Source organism: Epinephelus lanceolatus, chromosome 9, assembly GCF_041903045.1.
Source record: "Epinephelus lanceolatus isolate andai-2023 chromosome 9, ASM4190304v1, whole genome shotgun sequence".
NCBI lineage: Eukaryota > Metazoa > Chordata > Actinopteri > Perciformes > Serranidae > Epinephelus > Epinephelus lanceolatus.
In genome coordinates, this window is record NC_135742.1 from 9,148,135 (window position 1) to 9,168,165 (window position 20,031).

At 42.2% G+C, this 20,031-nt stretch overlaps 1 protein-coding gene across 37 annotated transcripts in view; it reads left to right on the forward strand.

The window, feature by feature from the left end:
• The window catches only part of camk2b1 (calcium/calmodulin-dependent protein kinase (CaM kinase) II beta 1), a 132,264-nt gene that overhangs the window by 35,807 nt on the left and 76,426 nt on the right, over positions 1–20,031 (forward strand). For 28 of the 37 annotated variants that reach the window (XM_033619411.2, XM_078170537.1, XM_078170529.1 and 25 more), the window contains exon 6: positions 16,024–16,096. In XM_033619411.2, coding sequence (XP_033475302.1) covers positions 16,024–16,096 — 73 coding nt within the window. Of the gene's footprint in view, positions 1–7,159; positions 7,233–16,023; positions 16,097–20,031 lie in introns of those variants that run through there. The other 9 variants (XM_078170543.1, XM_078170526.1, XM_078170542.1 and 6 more) reach the window with 2 other exon arrangements.

Below are 20,031 nucleotides of genomic sequence, written 5' to 3' on the forward strand. Positions count from 1 at the left end.
GATTTATCCTGGCTTCATATGAGTAGAGGAAAAGTCTGCTAGCCGCTAGGCTAATTTATACAGTGTAAATTGCCATAGGCTTGTGCTAATAACGTTAGCATGTTGTATTTGTTTGGAAAACGTGTTTAGTATAAGACAGTTGTTTTGTTAGTGAACCTTGTGAGCTGTAATGAGCCGAATTTCGTTAAGTTGCCTTTGTTAAATGTTGCAGTTGTCCCTGGCTTTATATTAGTAGAACAACAGTCTGCTAGCTGCTAGGCTAATTTATATAACGTAAAATGCCATAGGCTTGTGCTAAAAACATTAGCATGTTGTATTTGTGGGGAAAATGTGTCCAGATAAAGACAAGTGTTTTTCTGTGGATGCTGCGAGTTATAGTGAAGCTGATTTGTGTACTTGTGTTTGAAATTGTTGCTATTAAACCACATTTAATGTGTGTTTAATGTGTGTTTTGGATCAACTGAACTTAACAGTACTTCACAGAAACCCTGACGCTGATGCTGTTTTAGAGGTGTAACTGCAGAGTGACACAGACACACCACAGCACAAGTATAAACACTCACAACGGCGTAGACAAAGACAATTTGCAGTTGAACCTTGATAGTGCATCTGTAGAACTGCAACCGCTTTTTTGAGTCTTTTACATTCAGACAAACTTTAAGCTTTGTCTTGGTTTTTCGGTCAAACCATGAGTGGCGAAAGGCTGACTTCTTCTGTTTGTGGCTTTTACAAGGCGGTCCTTGATTTTAAATACGATGTGTTCAAAGTAAAGGATTTGAGTTTGCTAATTATCTGGGATTTTTGCCCATTCCTCTCCTGTGCGCTAAGGAGAACAGTTGCTTTGTCAAAACTGCATATTTAGTTGTCTTCAGCAACTGCCAGCAAATTTCTCCTTAAGCTTGAAGCCAAAGAGTTTCTGTTCTGGCTTTGGTCCAGTCGTTTTTGCAAGCTAACAAAGGCCTGCTGTTTGATGAATGCAGAAATGTGTCTGTATGTGTCATAGTTGTTTCCTTTTTTACAGTTTTGAGGACAGAGTTACAGTATTTTACTCTGTGTGTGTTTGAGTGTGTGTGTAAGCTGCCGTGTACCTGCAGAAACGTATGCTACAGTATTAATAACTGCCCATCTGAACTCCCACATGATCGCTGTCTTTTCCACCCACAGTCTAACCCTTGCCGTACTTATCTTTTACTCGTGCACACAGACACACATTCACTTTTCTTTCCCCTCCCTTCATTTATTTGAATGTCAGTCATCCAGGCCAGTCCTTCCCTCCCTCCCACCCTTACTCCCTTGGAGACCAGCAAGAACTGGGACTTTAATTAGCTACGATAATTAGTCTCACAAGCACATACTCGCACACTCACACAGACCCCAAACTGTGCTGCATCGCACCTTGTCGCCCCCTGTCAGAATCTATCAGAGTGTCTCCTCAGTAGTGTTTGATTGGATGGAGACCATTATGAGCAGGGAGTAAATTACACCTGAAGCTGAATCAAGGATTTTTTCCTCACCAGGGAGCAACACTGTTCATGTATGAAGTTGTTGTGGTGTGGTGCTATTTTTCTCCACCAACCTCTGACTAAAATATCTGATTTTTATGCTACGAGATGCAGCCATTGAAAGTTTATGTTTTAGTTTCCATGGTGAAGTGTTTTATCTGTTGTTTGTACATACTTACACTTCCATCCTTGCGTTTATTTTGTTGTCACACAGCAGTGAAAACATGGAAGGAAACGGGATTATTTCCCCCATTTTTATTCTGTTTAGGAAGTATTTTTCATTACACACAAGCATGGTCACGCTTTATTCCAGTACAGTGTGTACTTGAGTATTGAAAGCATACACAGGCATGTGAGAGGCAGAGAACGTGCCCTCTCTTGACACACAGACTGGCTCTGTATTTGATTTTCCTCCCAGTATCACTTTACTTTCCTGCAGAGAACAGTTGGACATTGTAGCTCAAAGTGCTGAGCAAGTCACATTTTTTGGCAAGTGTGACGAGCGCTGCACTTCTTTCCCTCTTTGCCCCACCAGGAGTTCACAAATGGCCAACTCCCTTGGAATGACATAATGGTTTTGGACAGTGAGAAATTAGAGGCGCACACAAACGGACAAATAAAGGAGTGGGATGGAGATGCTCTCCTGTTTCTTTATGTCAAGCGATGTGTCTATGCACGCATACAGTAAAGTTTCCCATCACTTTAACTCATTTATCCAGGCATATGCTCGGTGCTTTCCAAACAGACAGCCCGTTCTGTCGGGGACCTGAGCTGAAAGTGTCTTCAAAGCCATATTATATTGACTAAAAAAGTACTTTTACCTTGTTGAACATCTGAACAGCTGCTGTTCAGCGAAGTGAAATGAATGTTACTGCTGGCCAGTGTATCGATAGTATATTAATACTGTGATATGACATTAGATGTCTATTCACCCATCCATCCATTTTCATGGGGCAGCAGGCTGAGCAAGGTGCTCCAGATGCCCCTCTCACCAGCAACACTTTCCAGCTCCTCCTGGGGGATCCTGAGACGTTCCTTGGCCAGATGTGATATGTAATCCCTCCAGCGTGTTCTGGGTCTGCCCCAGGGCCTCCCATCAGTGGGACTTGCTCGAACCACCTCTAAGGGGAGGCACAGAGGAGGCATCCTGATCAGATGCCCAAACCACCTCAGCTGGCCCCTTTTGATGTGAAGGAGCAGTGGCTCTACTCCAGGTTCCCTCCGGATGTCTGGGCTCCTCACCCTATCTCTAAGGCTGAGCCCAGCCACCCCACAGAGGAAACTCATTTTGGCCGCTTGTATCCGTGACCTCATTCTTTCAGTCACTACCCAGCGCTCATGACCATAGGTGAGGGTTGGGACGTAGATGGACCAATAAATCAAAAGCTTTGCCTTCCAGCTCAGCTCTCTGCAGATGCTGTGCCAAACCGCCGATCCATCTCACAGTTCATTCTATCCTTACTTGTGAACGAGACCCCGAGATACTTGAACTCTCATGCTTGGTGCAGTTGCTTATTCCCAATCCGGGGTGTGATTAGATGTCGTCTTAGATTTTGGATGGTGTGATATGAGTGTTGCCTTTTCCTGGTTTTAAAGGCTGCATAACAGCAAAGTAGTTTTCTGAACTTACCAGACTGTTCCAGCTGTTAGAATATTTGCCTTTACCCACTTAGTCATTATATCCACATTAGTGATGATTATCTATCAGAAATCTCATCTCATTGTGTATATATTACTCTACAATACCCTATCGTTGTACTATCCAGGGCTGTGCCCAAAAGTCGGATAATCAAATTTTCAATTGGAGACCCCTCAGTTGACTGAGACTGCCTCAAGTCGAGCCGTCTTTTTTGCGTTGTTTTTTTATGTCAGCCAGCACGCCCCCAGTTTGGAGAAGCATGGTGGAGTCTGACATAAAAGCTAAGCAATGTACTTCTGTGGATGGCGGTCAGCTACAAAACATATTTTAGCCACCTAAAAAAAGTTCAGCCTATAAAAATAAATATCAGTTTAAGTGTATGCTATATTGAGAGTATTTTCACTGCTTCATCTTTCTGTCAGATGGCAAATTCCAACAGGGAAGCTGTTAATTATATGCTCTCTCGTCAAAGCCAAAAAGAAAAAAAACAGTAATTTAAGCTCACTGTACTGAGGAGCTGATGGTCTACTGCTGCCTCAATCAGTTAGTTAGTTTGTGTTATTGTGTGACTTGTATGAACCCAAACTAACCCTTTTAAACTCCAGAAGCACACCGGAACACAAACTAACTAACTGATGGAGGCAGCAACTCCTGCGTCCAAAGATTTTAAATCAGTGTTTTTCTCAATGGAGTCTGGCTTTGAAGAGAGCAATGTAACAGCTCCAGTTTCTGGTCAGAAATCACTGTCTGACATTAGGGTGAAGCAGTGAAAATACTCTCAGTAGCCCTTTTTAGATAGGAATTGTGCAAATTTGCAGGAAAGCCCAATCAGTCTTTTTTCAGCATTGGCAGTATAAAAACAAAATCGAGGAGTGCGGCAAAATGCCGCCTACCTACTTTTGTTTATACAGAATGCGCCTTTTTCAGGGCAATGGGGGGCGTGAGCAAGTAACAAAACGTGTAGCTCAGCGTGTGACGTAAACAGTGACATGGGAGGGAAGCCGCGGGTAGTCAGGCGACGATTCTCTCACAAGTCTGCCCGTCCTTCACCGTCCCCGTCATTTGACGGTTAATGGCCTCTTCGTTTGCGAGGGCAAGGAGGACGCGTCTCCCCAGTTGCTCATCTTTACTGTGTCTGTCAGGTTTGCGTTTCCCTCTTGCTACTAGCTGCTCACTAATTCCTGCTATCAGCTGTTTCCTGTTTATCTACCGCCAGTGGGTCGCTCGTGCAGCGTCATCAACAGCTCCTCCCACAAGTCATCAACAGCCCCTCCAGGGTGTCCGCGGGGTCTTAAAAAGTATTAAAAGTTGATAAATCAAATGTCGGAAAATTAAGGCCCTTAAAAAGTATTAAAAAAATCTTAATCGCGATTTTATTAAGTATTAAATTTTCTTGGCATTCAAGCTTTAACAAAAAGTATCCATGAATGTATAATTTATTTTCCTCCTCGCGACTATTACAAACAATGATGTGTAGGTAGACACACTCGGACTGCCACTTGGGGTGGGGGCTGAGCGAAAAAAAAAAGTCCAAAAAAGTTAATAACTTAAAAATTATAGTGAAAGGGTAGTTTCTTGCAACCCTAGAATTAAGATAAAAATATTCACAAATGAAAAAGCACTTCTGGTTGCTGATAAGTAGTGTTTAACTTTTGATTTAACACTAAAAATTAAAACCCTCGGCGCGCACTGCAGCGCAAGCAGACAGATGCGCGACTCAGAGCAGCATGTGTCACTGACACCAGACTCAGAGCGCAGCGGACCGGTGGAAAATGCCCCCATCAGCATATTATTTTACATCAGTAAAATCTATTTTATCATTATTTTGAGTCACATTGTTGAAAGAATTTAGTTGTCTGTGTTCAAGCAGGATAATAGGTCTCCATTCATTGCACATCGGGCTTTCTGTTTCCTTGTCGGAGATGTTTTCTTTTTTAATAACCAACCAAAAACAATCAATCAATTAAAAACACAAACTGGTACTGGAACATGAAATCTTATATGCCTACCAGATATTGCTTCTCGTTCTTTGAGTTTACATATGGCTAAAGGGGGAAAAAAAACAACCGTAAACAGACGGCATGATTAGTGTTGCGTTCAAGGTCCCCCCAAAAAATGGGAGGAAAAAAAGGCTGAATATTCAATTTTTTTTTTTTTTTTTTTTTCCCCCACAATTGAATCCTGTGCCATCAAATGAAGCTTTGAAGCTTTGAATTTTTTGGGTCAGCCCTAAATCCCACATGCAAGGGGCTAGCCACAAGGTTGTTGTTTTCAGCAACTTGAATAGTTGATGTTGAGCTGTAGAGCTGTGTTACTTGTTATGACCTAAGGTGTATTTTAATAAACCTGCCTTTGGTTTAATTTATTCTTTCAAGCTTTATTCCTTCTCATTTTATCTGAGTTCTGTTGTATATTTGTGCTCTATAGATTTAATTGCAAACTACAACTGTTTAGTAAGTTAAAGATGTGCTGCTGCTAACGACAGCTTGAAGTGGCGATGAGGTCTTAAGGTTTTTTTGGAAGGTCTTAAAAAAGTCTTAAAAAGGTATTGAAATAAACCTCAGGATTCCTGCATATACCCTGCCCTCCCGTTGTGGAAGGGTCTGTTTAAACTAAAATGGTTCCGCCAATATGACTTCCCTACGAGGCGGAAAATTGGGCACCTTGGATCAACTTGCCAGTCCGCCTCTGTGTGTATAAACGCTCGCAGCTGGCCGGCAAAACGGCCCAACTTTCGCGGAAAATCTGGCCGTGTAAAAGGGGCTAAAATGGTATACACTTAAACTGATTTTTTTAGGTGCATGAAATAAGTTCTGTAGCTGACCCGTCCACAGCAGTAGATTGACTGGGGGCATGCCATCTGACATCCACTGCAGGTAGTACACTGACTGTGGATAAGTACCTCACACAACCCCACTTAAAAAAATCTGAACTATCCCTTTAAACCAAGAAACATCCAAGAAGTGAAAGATCAGGATGTCTATGCAGTCAATACAAAGTCTCAGCCTCTGGTGTTGAGTGTAGCATCATAAACTGTGTGCATGTCGTGTTTTTGTAAAGATTTGTGTGTGAGGCGTGTGTGCGTGTGTTTGTGAGGAAGCATGCACATATTATCTCTCTCATTCTCTCTCTCTCTCAGTCCGCCCACTAACTAGACACTGTGTGGGTGTGGATCCTGCAGGCTGCCTGTCTCTTTGCGCCTGCTATTAGTCACATATTGTGCACATTACACTGTCGTTGCACCAAGGCTGCATACACACACATTTAAATGTACACACACAATAGAGTGAGTGAGGTAGGTGCTCGTATCTCTCATGCAGTGATGTGTTTTGCTTTTAGTGATGGAAAAATAGCCTGGCATCAGCCCACCAGTCTTCTATGATTCAGTTTCATCCTATACATAAGTGTTCCATTTCTTTCTTGTATTATCTCTCTTTGCCCTTCAAAAGCGTCTTCTCTTTCATAATCTGTCACCTCTTTTTTTTTTTTTTTGGGTCTCCTCTCCTCTCCTCTCCTCTCCTCTCCTCTCCTCTCCTCTCCTTTCCTCTGTCGGTGATGTTGTGATTTTGTGTCTGGCAGGTTGTTCTGCTGTGGCTGCTCTTGTCTCTCATCATGTTTAAAAAAGCAAAACGAAACGTTTTTGTCTCCTCCACCCGCATTCACCCACCCGTTCCTCCCCTTCCAACATCTCTATATGCATAAATCGCCCTCTCCTCCTCCTCCTCCTCCTCCTCTTCCTCTCTCCTCTCATTTCTTCTGACATCTGTGTCACATGGCCTCCTCTAATCTAACCTGCCATTCTCTCATATTTAATTTTGTCTCATTCATCTTGCATTGGCCCTGCCCGTCACTCTGTTCACCTGGCATCCTCTTTCTTCTCCGTCACCCCTCTCCCTTCCATTTCTCCACCTTCATCCCTCTCTGTGCATCCCCATGGTCTATCCATCTCCATCCCTCCTCCCCCCCTTCCTCCACCTCCACCCCCACTGTCCCTCCTCTCTCTGTTTTGTCTTCACAGTCACTGTATCCATCAGATTCTAGAAAGTGTCCATCACATTCACCAACATGACATAGTGCACAGGGACCTGAAGGTTAGTATATGTAGAGGAGCATCTGCATCCCTGCTTCCTTTCCCTCCTCCGTCCCTTTCCTCCTTCCTCCCTTCCTCCCTCCTCCTCCGTCTCGTCTCTTCGTGTCGTCAGTTCTTGTTCTAATGTCCGCCTGTCCGACTTGTCTCTCGGTATGCTCTCATGTTTCCTTCTTGCTTTTTTATTATATGGTATTTTATTTTTTAACTGGAGGACCCTGGCCTGCCTCACCCACCCTCCCCGCTCCACCTGCCCCCAACCCCCACCCCACCCGTTCTCTTTACAATCATTTGACAAACATTATAAAACTCCTGTTGCACTGAACGACAACCAGATCAATCAATCAACGAGCCTTTATACACACATAAACAAACACATAAACAAACCTTCTACAGGTGCAATAAATATCCAGTGTTTACACATACAACCATCAGTCTCTCCCACGAGGCGAGTTAAAAGAAGCCACAGTCACATTTACATTGATTTTTTTCTTCCCCCCCATCCTCCCTTTCCTCTGGCTTTGAGTCGTTTATTTTATTGTATTGATCCAAGTAGTTTCAAACCAGCCTCATTCAACATCAAGTGCATCTCTGTGGTGTTTAGAGATCTTGGTTCATGTTTCATGATATTCTTTCAAGCGTCTCCTGAGCTGATGCTTTTATCTTCTGTCTTGAATTATACCTCAGAATAGTCTCAAGTTAAACCAACAATGTCATCATAAACCCTCAGGAAGGTTTCAGGGGATGATGTCTTCTCTCTGCACATTGACTACTCTTACTTTTAAGCTAATCCCAACAGTGCTGCGCCCTTCAAAATATCCTCAACCTAGATTTATAGAAGTTAAACCCTCCCATGCACACTCAGTTTACACACATTTTTAAATTCTTACATGTGATTTCATCAAACTCATTGAGTAGCATTGTCACACTCTTGTAATCAGTGAGCACTGACTGCCACAGCAAAAGGAAACATAAACTGATGCTGATTTCTGAAAAACTGCTGCCTCATGATGATCACCAACTGGGGATCATAATTAAACTGTCATTTTGATCATCTCTGCAGCCCTTATTTGATTAGTTCTTTATTAGTATATTATGTGAAAGGTAATTTGTGCTCACACAGTATCTGCAACTACCACAACAAGTAATTTTACAGTGGCTTACTGAAGGCTTGAAGGAAATGGCCACTTTAGAATGAAAATACAGACAGTAGTTAGGCCTGTCGCGATATGCGATAAGTCGGTTAATTGCACGGTAAATTAAAAGGGAGACGGTCACTTTTCCAGCCACGAATAATTGCCATATTCATGCGTGTTTGTTTTCCTCGTGTCTTTCCACCAAAGAGACTGGACGACAAGAGCGTTCACTGCGGGGCTATGGGCTTCGCACACACACGCACAGTGCGATATTCGTGAGGGGGAGACGAGGCGGAGAAAAAAAACAACAGTTGAGCGTAAGAGAAAGACATGGAACTTGTTCCTCAACGAAATGCCACGGCCCCTGTGTGGGAGTGTTTTGGATTTAAAGCAAATGACAGAGGGCAGCCCAGTTATTTGGACGAGCCGGTGTGCCGGGTTTGTTCTAAAACCATCTCAACAAAAAGAGCGAATATGACCAACTTAACTGCACACCTGAGAGTGAGAGACTGACAGTCTATTTTTTTGTATTTATTTATTTATTTAGATATTTTTATGTGTAATTTCGGATATTTAAATTTTCTTATTTGCATTCCTAAATATTCTTGTTAAATAAATGTTTATTTCTCTTTAAAAGGGTGCACTTGCATCAATATGCCTTTATTATCATTATATAAGTTTAAAAAATGGTCTAAAAACAGCAAAATTACAACAATAATAAAAATGGTCTTAAAAGCACAATATTACGCAATGTCATCGCTTATCACAATAATTTCTGACACAATTAATTGCCCAGCAAAATTTGTTATCGTGACAAGCCTAACAAAACTTACTGACCCTCATGCCGACAAGAAGTCCAGTGTAGTTTTTTAATCCACAAAACTCGTTCGGGGTATCGGAGGATAACAGCTAGCTGGAATAACAGCTACACTTGTCTTGAAGTGCACGGATCTCACATTTTGAAAATGTAATAAAACGGCGTTAATATATTTCAAAAACTTCAGAATGGCTCGTCCATCGCAATCCAAGTGCTCTGAAGCCGCGGCATGCAAAATTGACTTGAAAAGACGTAATTTACTCCACTTTTATAGCATAATTTCTCGCCGTGGTCAGTTAGTCTGCCCTGCAAGAGTGCTGTGTTTACATGGCAACTCGCGCGAGACTCGAGAACTTGCACCACCACTAGCCATCAGCTAGTCTTGCGCGAGGCTAACTGACCACAGTGAGAAAAGATGCTATAAAAGTGGAGTAAAGTCAAGGTCAATTTTGCATGCCGCGGCTTCAGGGCACTTGGATTACGACGGAAGAGCCGTTGTGATGTTTTTGAAATGCATTAGCGGAGTTTTATTACATTTTCAAAATGTAGGTTATTCTGGCTAGCTGTTATCCTCTGATACCCCGAACGAGTTTTGTGGATTAAAAAACTACACTGGACTTCTTGTCGGCATGAGGGTCAGTAAGTACTGTCTGTATTTTCATTCTAAAGTGGCCATTTCCTTCAACACCTTTGTGCCACTCTTATGTAAGAAACAAAAACTAATAAAAGATGTTTTTAGTGTGTCAAAGTACAGTTTTATTGCTTGCTTTATAAATAGTCGGTGTCTAGTCATAGTTAGGGGAATGCTGGGAAAGCGTGGTTTTTAAACTTACCCCAATATCAGTACCATACAGCTGTTTACATGATAGACTAGCATGTTTTAGTGAATTTCATGCACGTTTTCAAGACAGTATATCTGTGCTAACGTTGCTCAAGGCCATGTGTGCTATGTTTCGACCATGTGCTATGATGTTATCAAGCAGGGATTTAAAACCTCATGAACTACAGGTCCTTGGAGGCTAGATTTTTACTTGTAGCTGAACAGTTTCATACTGTCTGGATAAAGTGTTAGATCAGTTTTTGTTAAACCAGAAACAGCGCTGAATTTGACATCTCCCACCTCACCAGACTCCATTTAAATAAGCAGTATCTTTAGCATGAATACAGCCAACACATTTTCACTTCTCAGTGGCTGAATTAAGGGTTTATTTCAACAAAACCAAGTGGAAGATGAACCAGGATAGTTACTGTGAGTTTTATTTTGTCATCTTTTGAATGAGATGTGTTTTATGACGATAAAGTTACTCTTTATTTAAATGCAGTCTGGTGGGTTTGACAGTAACAATTTTGGAGCTGTTTCTGGTGAAACTAAAAGGATCGTACTCTTTAAGAAAAAGGTCTGTCTCTGTAAAGATCCAATGATCTTGTCAAACCCTTCGAGCCTATCAGTGGCAAAAACAAGCTCTTTAAGTGGACGTAATTTGAAGGTGGGAACATTCCCTCAGTGCAGTGGTTCCCAACTGGTCCAGCCACAGGGTCCAGATTTCACCTTACCCATTAATTCAAGGTCCACACAGTTTAACACATTCAGCGTCATACTGGCATTTTTCCCATGTCGTCGAGCTAGTTTGGTGTCTCTGTCAAGTACCAATCTATTGGTCTTTCCCTCACAGCAGGAAACAGCACGTCAAAGTAAAAGCTTTGTGCCAGAAAATCACTATACTTAAAAATAAAGTGTGTTTTTCACAAATTTGACATGTTTATGAATGGACCCGCAATCCACTTTTGGAGCGCGACCCACCAGTTGGGAATCACTGCCTTACTAATTTCTAAAACTTAGACACAAAAACATGAAAATAGTGTCCAAGTTGAAAAATAACTTGTGAAGCCCTCCGAGGCAAAATGTGATTTGTGATATTGGGCGTTTTAAGTAAAATTGAATTGGATTGAATTTGTTTTCCCCCTCTGCGTTAAAAGATGTGATGTTTCAGGAGCTTTCCCATAAATACTGACTGTATCTATCACCAAAATGACAATATAATATTGTATTATAATGTTTCTATGGTTCCAATTAGCAGCCGTGTTGATATTGATGGAGTTAGAGTAGCAGCTGTGGTGGTATGAGAAGCTGCTGTTACTGTGGATACATATATTTAGATCCTTAATGGCTTTTTTTCATTAGATAATACTGAAAATACAGATTTTTTTTTTTACTTCAAGCCATGCATTTATAGCAGTTCCTTTTATTTACAGTGTACTTTTCATTTGCAGTTTATCTCAAATGCTACAGACTTTAAGATGTAGCAATACAGTTATTTATTAGTTCACAGAAAATGGCGTGCTCAAAAAACAGGATAAGCGTGTATTTTACTGTCATCTGCACCATTAGATTTCTCCAGAACAAGAGTGAAAACGAGAATTATTTTAATTCCTGTTTGCTGCTGTGATCTGTGGATCTAATTATCCAGTCCCTCTTTGAAGACTACCGTGAAGTGGGGTACAGATTACATACGTACACAGAAGCACAGCTCGTATACGTGTGCACAAAGCCCGCTTTTTATAGACGATGTCGTTAAAGCAAAGGGTGAGCAGGAACACTACAGGATGGATCTTAAAATACAGCAAATATTGGGTGTGATATCCACGGCATGACCACCCTTAACTGCTAACTAACACAGGAACGTTTAGGATGAACTCCTTCCATCAGACACAAACGCACACATGCAGAGGATTCTCACCCTGCGGGTTACAGAGCTCAACAGCTGACAAAGTGGGGGGAGGGTGGACATACAGACACACACACACACACACGCTGAACTGCATGCAATGAGTGTGCAAGAGATCACGCACGCATTCATAGATGGAAGTCGCTGTAGCCTCGACAGCACATTTACAGACACATGCAGCCACATGTTCGTGCTGGCTTTTAGAGACCACTCTGCACACGCGCCCAGCTCTTAGTATTTGGGCTGTAGATGTGACCTGGCTAGTATTTATTCATTGGGAGACCTTTAGAAACAAGAGACAGGATTCTGATTTATAGCCCTGAACTTTACAGCCATGCCAGTCCATCTTTCTCTCTCCTACTCTCTCTCTCTCTGTTTGTGTCTCACTTTCTGTCTCTCCCTCTCTCTCGTTTCTCTCATGTTCTAATATTTCGCGGACCTATTACTGTAAATCAGCCTTCGAGGTCCTGTGCATTTGTAGGATTAAGACTGCCCCCTTTTTACGGCTCAGTTTCTGAGCTTAATTGTTAGGCTACAAGTTTACTGATGATATGATAGCAAGAAATCTTGAGATAATTTAAAGGTGCAGATTTCTTGTCTCAGTTGCATTCATCCAAATCTTCATAGAAATACAGTATGTATGTGGTGGACAGTGCAAAACATCTAGAACTACATAAAATATTAACATAGTACCCACACAAGTCCAGACGGCAGGATGGATTGGCTTTTCTGTACGATGCAAGTGATATCAAGAAGACCATGTAAATAACGCAAACTCCGAGGCCACACACAAGAAGTAATCTATTCTGTTTACATTGTATCTACACACACACACACACACACACACACACACACACACACACACAGGAATTCTCCTTTATCTGTCCTCGCATTTTTCAAACACAGAGGTCGGCAAGCTGCTGTTTTGCCATCTGGCAATTAGACTAAGCAGTTTTCCATAGTCAAATGATTTTCTGTCTGTGACATCACAATTCACAGCTGTTCAAACCGAGTGTTTGAACTTGAGTGTCTGAAACTAAAGAAAACAACAACATATGAGTATTTATGTATTTAATAATTATTAATTTCTGGTGACACATTCACAGTTAAGAGCTGAAGTTAGTTTTATGACTGTAGGACCTTTTCCTAGTTGACCAAAAGTCATCATTTAGTCATTAGTCGACTAGTCGCCTGCATTTTTATGATATTGATTTGATTGTTAAATTTTGGTGGATTGAGTTGAAGGTGTGAGAAAGAATAGTATCAGTAACATTGTTAACACTGTGCTACATTACAGAGAAATACAAAACCGTACTAATGAACCTTCATTAATATAGGCCTATATTTTATCTACAAGTGCACGTCACACACTGAGCGAGCCGCCTGTTAATGACGCTGTGGGCTAATGGGCATGTAGCTACTTCCATGTTTCAGATGATACGTCATGTTTGTAGTCGACCAATGAAGATGAGTTTACATATCACCTTGGGTTCGTCCTTCACCTTCTCAAAATGATCCCACACTTTGGATTTCCTGCCCGACATGTTATTAACTAGCCTGTGGAATAACCACAGGTACCAGCCCTGGAAATTAACCTGACTCCTGTCTGACTGCTGAGCGTGGACACTTCCTGTGTCTGTCCTTTCAAATTAAATTCCCACATGGTCCAGTCATATAGGTTTAGATTTATTTTGACAAGGCGCAGCTCCTAATAGAGTTCCACGTTTGTTTTATTTCTTTTTTCTGTGAGTACACAACCAATAAAATCTTGCCAACTATTGATCTTTCTGGTTGAGTATTAGGGGGCAGCCCTACCATTAAGTGAGTTTAAAAAACCCTCAATATTCTATCTTAACATCAAGTTGTCAAATTAAGCTGCTGAAATTACTTGGTAAATTTTTAGTGTATCTACTTCTCCTCATCAAGACAGTCACTCAGTGATTTGTCATTTCACACAATATCTTATTTCAACTGTATTTAAACTGCAGAATTCCCTTTAATATATGAATATGAATTAAACATTATTTCCAAAAGTGTAGGTGGAAAGAGCAGTAGTGCAGTAAGAGCAAGAGAGCATCATTTTCCATTATCCAAAAGCTTCCCTTAAGCTGCACTCAGACCGAAAACAGGCCTGCGTTAAAAACACGTGAGGGGCTGCGTTGGTGGAAGCGTGCTGTTTGTGGCACAGGTGAGACGATGAAATACGATCCAGGTCGTCAACTTTGAGTAATTAATCCACGTGTTTAAAGGCTTATCAGACACCAAAACTCTACACAGCAGTTTATAATAGGATTTTACTGCTTTGGAAAGTTATTATGTGTCAGTCATTTTCTCTTTGAGTGCGATGCTCAGCAGTTAAACAGTAGAAATACACCATTTATGTTACAAAGTATTTTACCTATTTTTGGCCTGCGCCACATCAGCACCTGGCCTCATTAAAGTGAATCACAGGGCTGCATTTCTTCACGCAGTACTGTGGTCTGTCTGAATGTGGCCTTATTCAAAATTCTACATGTTATGTGGCTACTTTGAATCGTCTGTTTGGGCCTCCAATAGGAAGAAATCCGCCTCGTCCAAAATGGATTTTATCTGGTATGATTCTGAAGCTTTCTCTTTGATTCCTAAAGGACATTAATTATTGACACATAGTCTGTTGTAGATGTTACATTTGTTGACATCATGTCATATGCTGTGCATTTGGAATTAAAATGTTAAACACAACAGAAATGTTAGTGTCACAACCCACAGCTGTTTGTAAACAGTCATGGGGTGGACTTTTTAATAATTCAAAGAACAAAAGCACAAACCTCAATCTGAACTTTGATGACCTCTGACTTTGTCAGTGCACAGGAAGCGCACATGCACGCTCAGGCTTTTATCCACACACAATGTCACATCCCCAACAGCACAGGTGCTTGTGCTCATGTGTGTGTTCATGCATCAGTCCACACCTCCCACAGCTGGACCCAGGCAAAGTACATGTCCCCTCGCACACATGTACACGTTGTCTGTCTCATTACATATATACTGTATACATATATTTATATATCCGCCTTCCCTGCTCAGATACAGTACATCATCTGGTTTCTGCATAGACTCGAATCACAATCATCCCTCAGCGTCTCTCACACTGTTTTTGAGATTTGCCTTTTTATTTTTAGTGTCCGGTAGTGCACTGACATCAGAACGACAGCACTTGTCGGCAGAGGCCAGCTAGGCTGGCAGTAGACGTGGCATTGATCCCAGACACATCTTTTAAATGTATTAATTGCACAATGACTCACTCCTTCCCTTACCTCCTTCATCAACGCCTTCTGTGCCCCCCTCCTCCCATTGGCCAGCCACATTCTCACACCCTCTTTCATCACCAGAGGCCTGCTGACTAAAACACAGAGGGAGGTGGGGTATCTAGAATCCAGCTGCAGCCAACTGTAAAATGTCTTTCCTAGATGAGCGTGTCCATGGATACATTCATCTACGAAGAACAGAGTATCTAAGACCGAGATCATAGAGAATAATATCCACTGGTTAGTTGCAGGATAGATTGTCTCAGAGGACTCTTCTGTTGCAGTGCACCCACAGCTACGCCCCTTTCATGCCAACCAACTGGAACCCAGAGCTACAGCCAGCTTCCAAAAACCTCACTCATTAAGGCTGCTGTTGACATGTGCCGCTCTATAGGGTGTTAGATCCAGCAGGAAGTGGAGCGAGCCAGCATACAGCTAATGTTTGTGGTACAGCCATGTATTGTGAGGCACATCAGAGAAAATGTTTGTGACCTATGAAATTCATATTGCAGTATGCCTTCATTTGGGCCGCAGTGTTTAGCTAACGTAGCCTATCCAAGCTATTAAAGTGGCTCCATTTGCATAACCCAGGGTGCGCTTAGCTGTGGGTCAGCCGAAGCTAATAAACGGTGAGAGTGTGACGGCTGGCAACAGAAGAGCCCTTTCAACCCATGTTGTACCCCTTAATCCCCTCCCACTCCTCCATCACACCTCCCCCCACCTACCCTCCCCCACACCCCTGGCCTGTGCACGGGATTGTAGCGCTGCTCAGACTAACATGCGCCCCCCCCCCCCCCCCCCACCCCCCTCCCTTGGTGTTTGCATGCAGTCATTGCATCCAGCAGATCCTGGAGGCGGTGCTTCACTGCCATCAAATGGGCGTGGTGCACCGGGACCTGAAGGTGAGTGATGGGGATCATCTTGCTGTCCCTTTAGAGTGTGCTTAAATATTTGTGTAAGTGGGGGGGGGTTGTTGGTGTGGGTGTGTTTTATGTGTCGTCTGTGCAAGTCTGATAAGTATATGAGAATCTGTAATGTCTGTGGACATAATGTCACTTGCAAAGCCTCAGGACTTAGAGAAGATTTTGAATCATCATATTCTGATACATAAACAGTTGCTGTCGTCTGCTTATGCCTGCACAATAGTTGCACAGTTAGAGATAGGCCAAAGATCCTTTCCCCAGAGACAGAACAGTCCCTACGGCCTCGTGGCCATCACCTCAAGACTGTCAAATACCACCTCCGACCTTTCTCTGGCTCTGCCCTGCCATACACAGCCTCCAGCTCTGTGTAGTCACCTTCCTTTCCTGTTGTGTGAACACCACTTCCCAAGGTCTGTGGAGACTTAAAGCATGTAACGCTGGTCATGCTGGCTGACCAGTGCCGCTGCTCTGTAACCTTTTTGGAACAGGACCTTGTCATTGCACAACTAGCCCATTCCTTTTGTCTACGGATCCACATAAGATGGCCCAGGAGGAAACTTAATCTGACCTCTGGTTCATTTACTAGTCAGAAAAATATGTTAACTATTGATTATGAGACACCCCATGTGGTTTAGATTGCCTGTATAGATGTGTTAATTACCCTCAGTGCTTCAAATGTGACAGCTCATTTTCTGTAAGCTGCCATCAATTGTCTTGTGATGTTGTGACATTTATTTATATTGGCTAGCTGGCTGGTAGCGCAGTCTTTTTTTAGGCTTGGACACAGAGACAGTCGCTACTTTTGAACTTGTACCAACTTTCTTAGAACTGTTGTATTGCTTAATAGAAGTATTTTGTAGACGTCTGTACACATGCCATATGGTTCAGTGAAGTTATGCTCTTAAAGGGGTAGTTCACATTTCTTGAAGTGGGGTTGTGTGAGGTACTTGATCATAGTCAGTGTTTTACATACAGTAGATGGCGGTCTGGAGAAGCAGACCGGGGGTAATGCCCCAGAAGCTAAGCAGTGTATCGCTGTGGACAAGGGCAGCAGCAAAATGTATTTTTGCCACCAAGTGTTGGCTATATTTAGAACATTTTAACCACTCTATGTTGCCGTCAGACATTTCTGACAGGAAACCGAAGCCATTTTATCCATCTGTGCTCTTTTTGAAGCCACCAAACTCCATTGACAAATACAGTGATTTCATCTTCCATAACATGAAGCTTGAGAAGTTAGTATACCTGTGTTATTGTGTGACTTTGGTGACTTCAAATTAAAACACCAATATAGGTAATACAATGACTATGGATAGGCACCTCATTAAACCCCGCTTTAAAAATCTGAACTATCCCTTTAAGGATTTTGCTGAGCTTGGAATGCATTTTCAGTGAGATCGTTCAACAAGCTGCCGCCTTGTTTAATGTGATTGCTGACTGTGAACTGCCTAACAACTAAACTGAAGTTTTGCTTAGGTCTGTAGCTGTTTAAATTTGGCATAATGCTGTGCTTGTGTAAAAGTTAAAGCAGCTCCTCAAACACGACGAGCTGTGTGGGAATCAGCGTCTAAAGAAATCAAACCGCTTTCAGTCCTCTCGCTGTCATGTCTCGTACCTGGTTGTCTTTTTTTGTACGTGCATGCTTGTTTGTCACATCTTGTTTTGCATGATGCACTTTGTCGAGCAGACCTCCTCTATGCAAATGTCAGTCCCAGCATTCCAGCTAAGGCGCGTTGTGTTTATCAGAACTGTTGTGGCCATTTCTTTATTTAGCCGACACGCCTATCTGGTTTCACACCCAAGCATCGGGGAGCATTTCATGCAATAGGTCATAGTGTGATGACTGAGGACAGCTTGGTGACAAGATCCCTCAAATTAGGAATTGGGTTATGCCAAATGAGATGAAAACACAGCAAACAAGTGTGTGTGTGCCAGTCCTGTATTGTTGAGACTGTGCAGCAAATATTCTAACGTTTTTTGTTTTTTGTTCTCAGAAATCAAAAGTATATTGCCTTTCAGGTTATATGTCAATCTTGAAGGCAGTATTTTCAGCCTTTAGACACATGTAATGCATGTAATGAAAATTGCATGAATAGATAGAAAGGATATGTTAAAACAATACTTTAATTAGGGCTGGAAATCAAAGTGAAACGTGTCTGTAACACAGACATATTTATGTATTTTACAATCAAAGTTAAATCAAACATTTTCCTACTTTAGACCGTGTCATGCCACCAGATTTGAGGCAAGGTATTAGATGAAGGATTTGGTAGATAAAGACAGAGTTTTACTTTAAGGTGTTTCTTTCAGGTGTCTGGTTGGTATTAGTATAAAAAAAATCAAACTTTACCTTGCCCTGACTTTATGAATTACTTAATTCCTTTAAGTTATGGTAAAATGAGTGCGAGCCAGTTTCTCTTCCCATACTACAGTCTGCTTGAATCCTCTTAAATGAGGTCTACATCCCTGCCACTTTCTCTGAAAGACTTAGTGAGGAATCCCTCAGCAGCTCCAGAAGAAAGAAAGATGGGAATCATTTTATATGAAACACCCACTCGTGAACTGCTCTCGATTACAGCTTTCTGTCGTCCACATACCCTCCCTCTCAAACTAGTTGCTAGTTATCCCTGTGCTCAGCTGTGTGCATGTCTAAGTGTATGTGTGTGTGTGCCAAAGAGATGGAGAGGGAAGGAGCGCTTCCATCAAAAGCGGTGGCGACTGCTGCTGTTCTGTCTGAACATGTGGCCTGGATGTTTATGCACCTTTTCGATGGAAGCGCATGCTTCATCAGAATTTCCACCCACATCCGTTTTCACGGATTATCTTCCTGCTGCAGTGTTGGCAAGTTCTAACTCCCCTCGTTTACAAAAGAGTAAAGCCTAACCAAGTGGTAGAGCTGTGAGAAAATGATGACACGAAGTAGGCACAGCGCCTCAGGATTACTGCTGCGCTCACTCACGGTCTCTCTCTCTTGCTCATTTCCTTTTCTTTTACTTATGGGGCTCAAAGGCTATAAAAGCACACTTTTAAGTATCTGCGCTTTAAATACACAGTATTCCTGCGCCTCTAAACAAATTAGCTGAGGGGAGAGAGCGGAGGGAGGAAGGCAGAGGGTGCAAAGACACACGCTGCTGCAGTGCAGGGGAGGCAGTGACAGAAATGCAACCTAAATATAATGTCCTCATTCTCGCCATGCTGTAAGTTTGCACTTGTGGTGCTGCTCGCTGAGGTACATTTCAGGAAACAACTACACAAGCTAATTGGAAGAGAATGAAGGCTTTGGAACTTTAGTCCCGCGTACAACTAACAGCGTTACTGCTGGCATTGTTATATTTAACCAAAACAGTAGTAGAATTACAAGAGTGCACCCGACCCTAATACAAGCAGCTCCAGAGAGGCAGGAATAGTTTTACTGGTAGGTTCAAACCTTAAATGGGCAGAACCAAAGAACTGAACTTATTTGTTTCGATGTGATGTTAGACGAGAGTTCAGTGAAGGAGGTTAGAGTAGTGTCATGCAAAGCGTAGCGCTCTTGCCATCAACAATGCAATCTTGCCATGCGAAGATCTTCTGGTTACCTTGTTAGCCTAGCTGACCTCCTGAACTCTAAGTAGTCACATTAGCTTATACTTGTGCAATGTGTTTGTTACCCTGTTAGCTAGCTTGGTGACATCACGAGCACTCTGGACATGAGTTAATTAAAAGAAAAAGTTTGCATTTTGTATTAATATTTCCCACCAGAGTGCTTTATTTGTCATTCAAGATTGCCAGTTGCTCTCACAGAGACAACGATTAAGTGAGAGCTGAGAGAGACGTAGAGAGACAAAATGAGAGAGCAGGGGGCCAGTGGGGATAGCAGCCCATTATTAGAGCCCTCTTCTGACAGAGAATAATGAGGCTGACTGCATTATCTG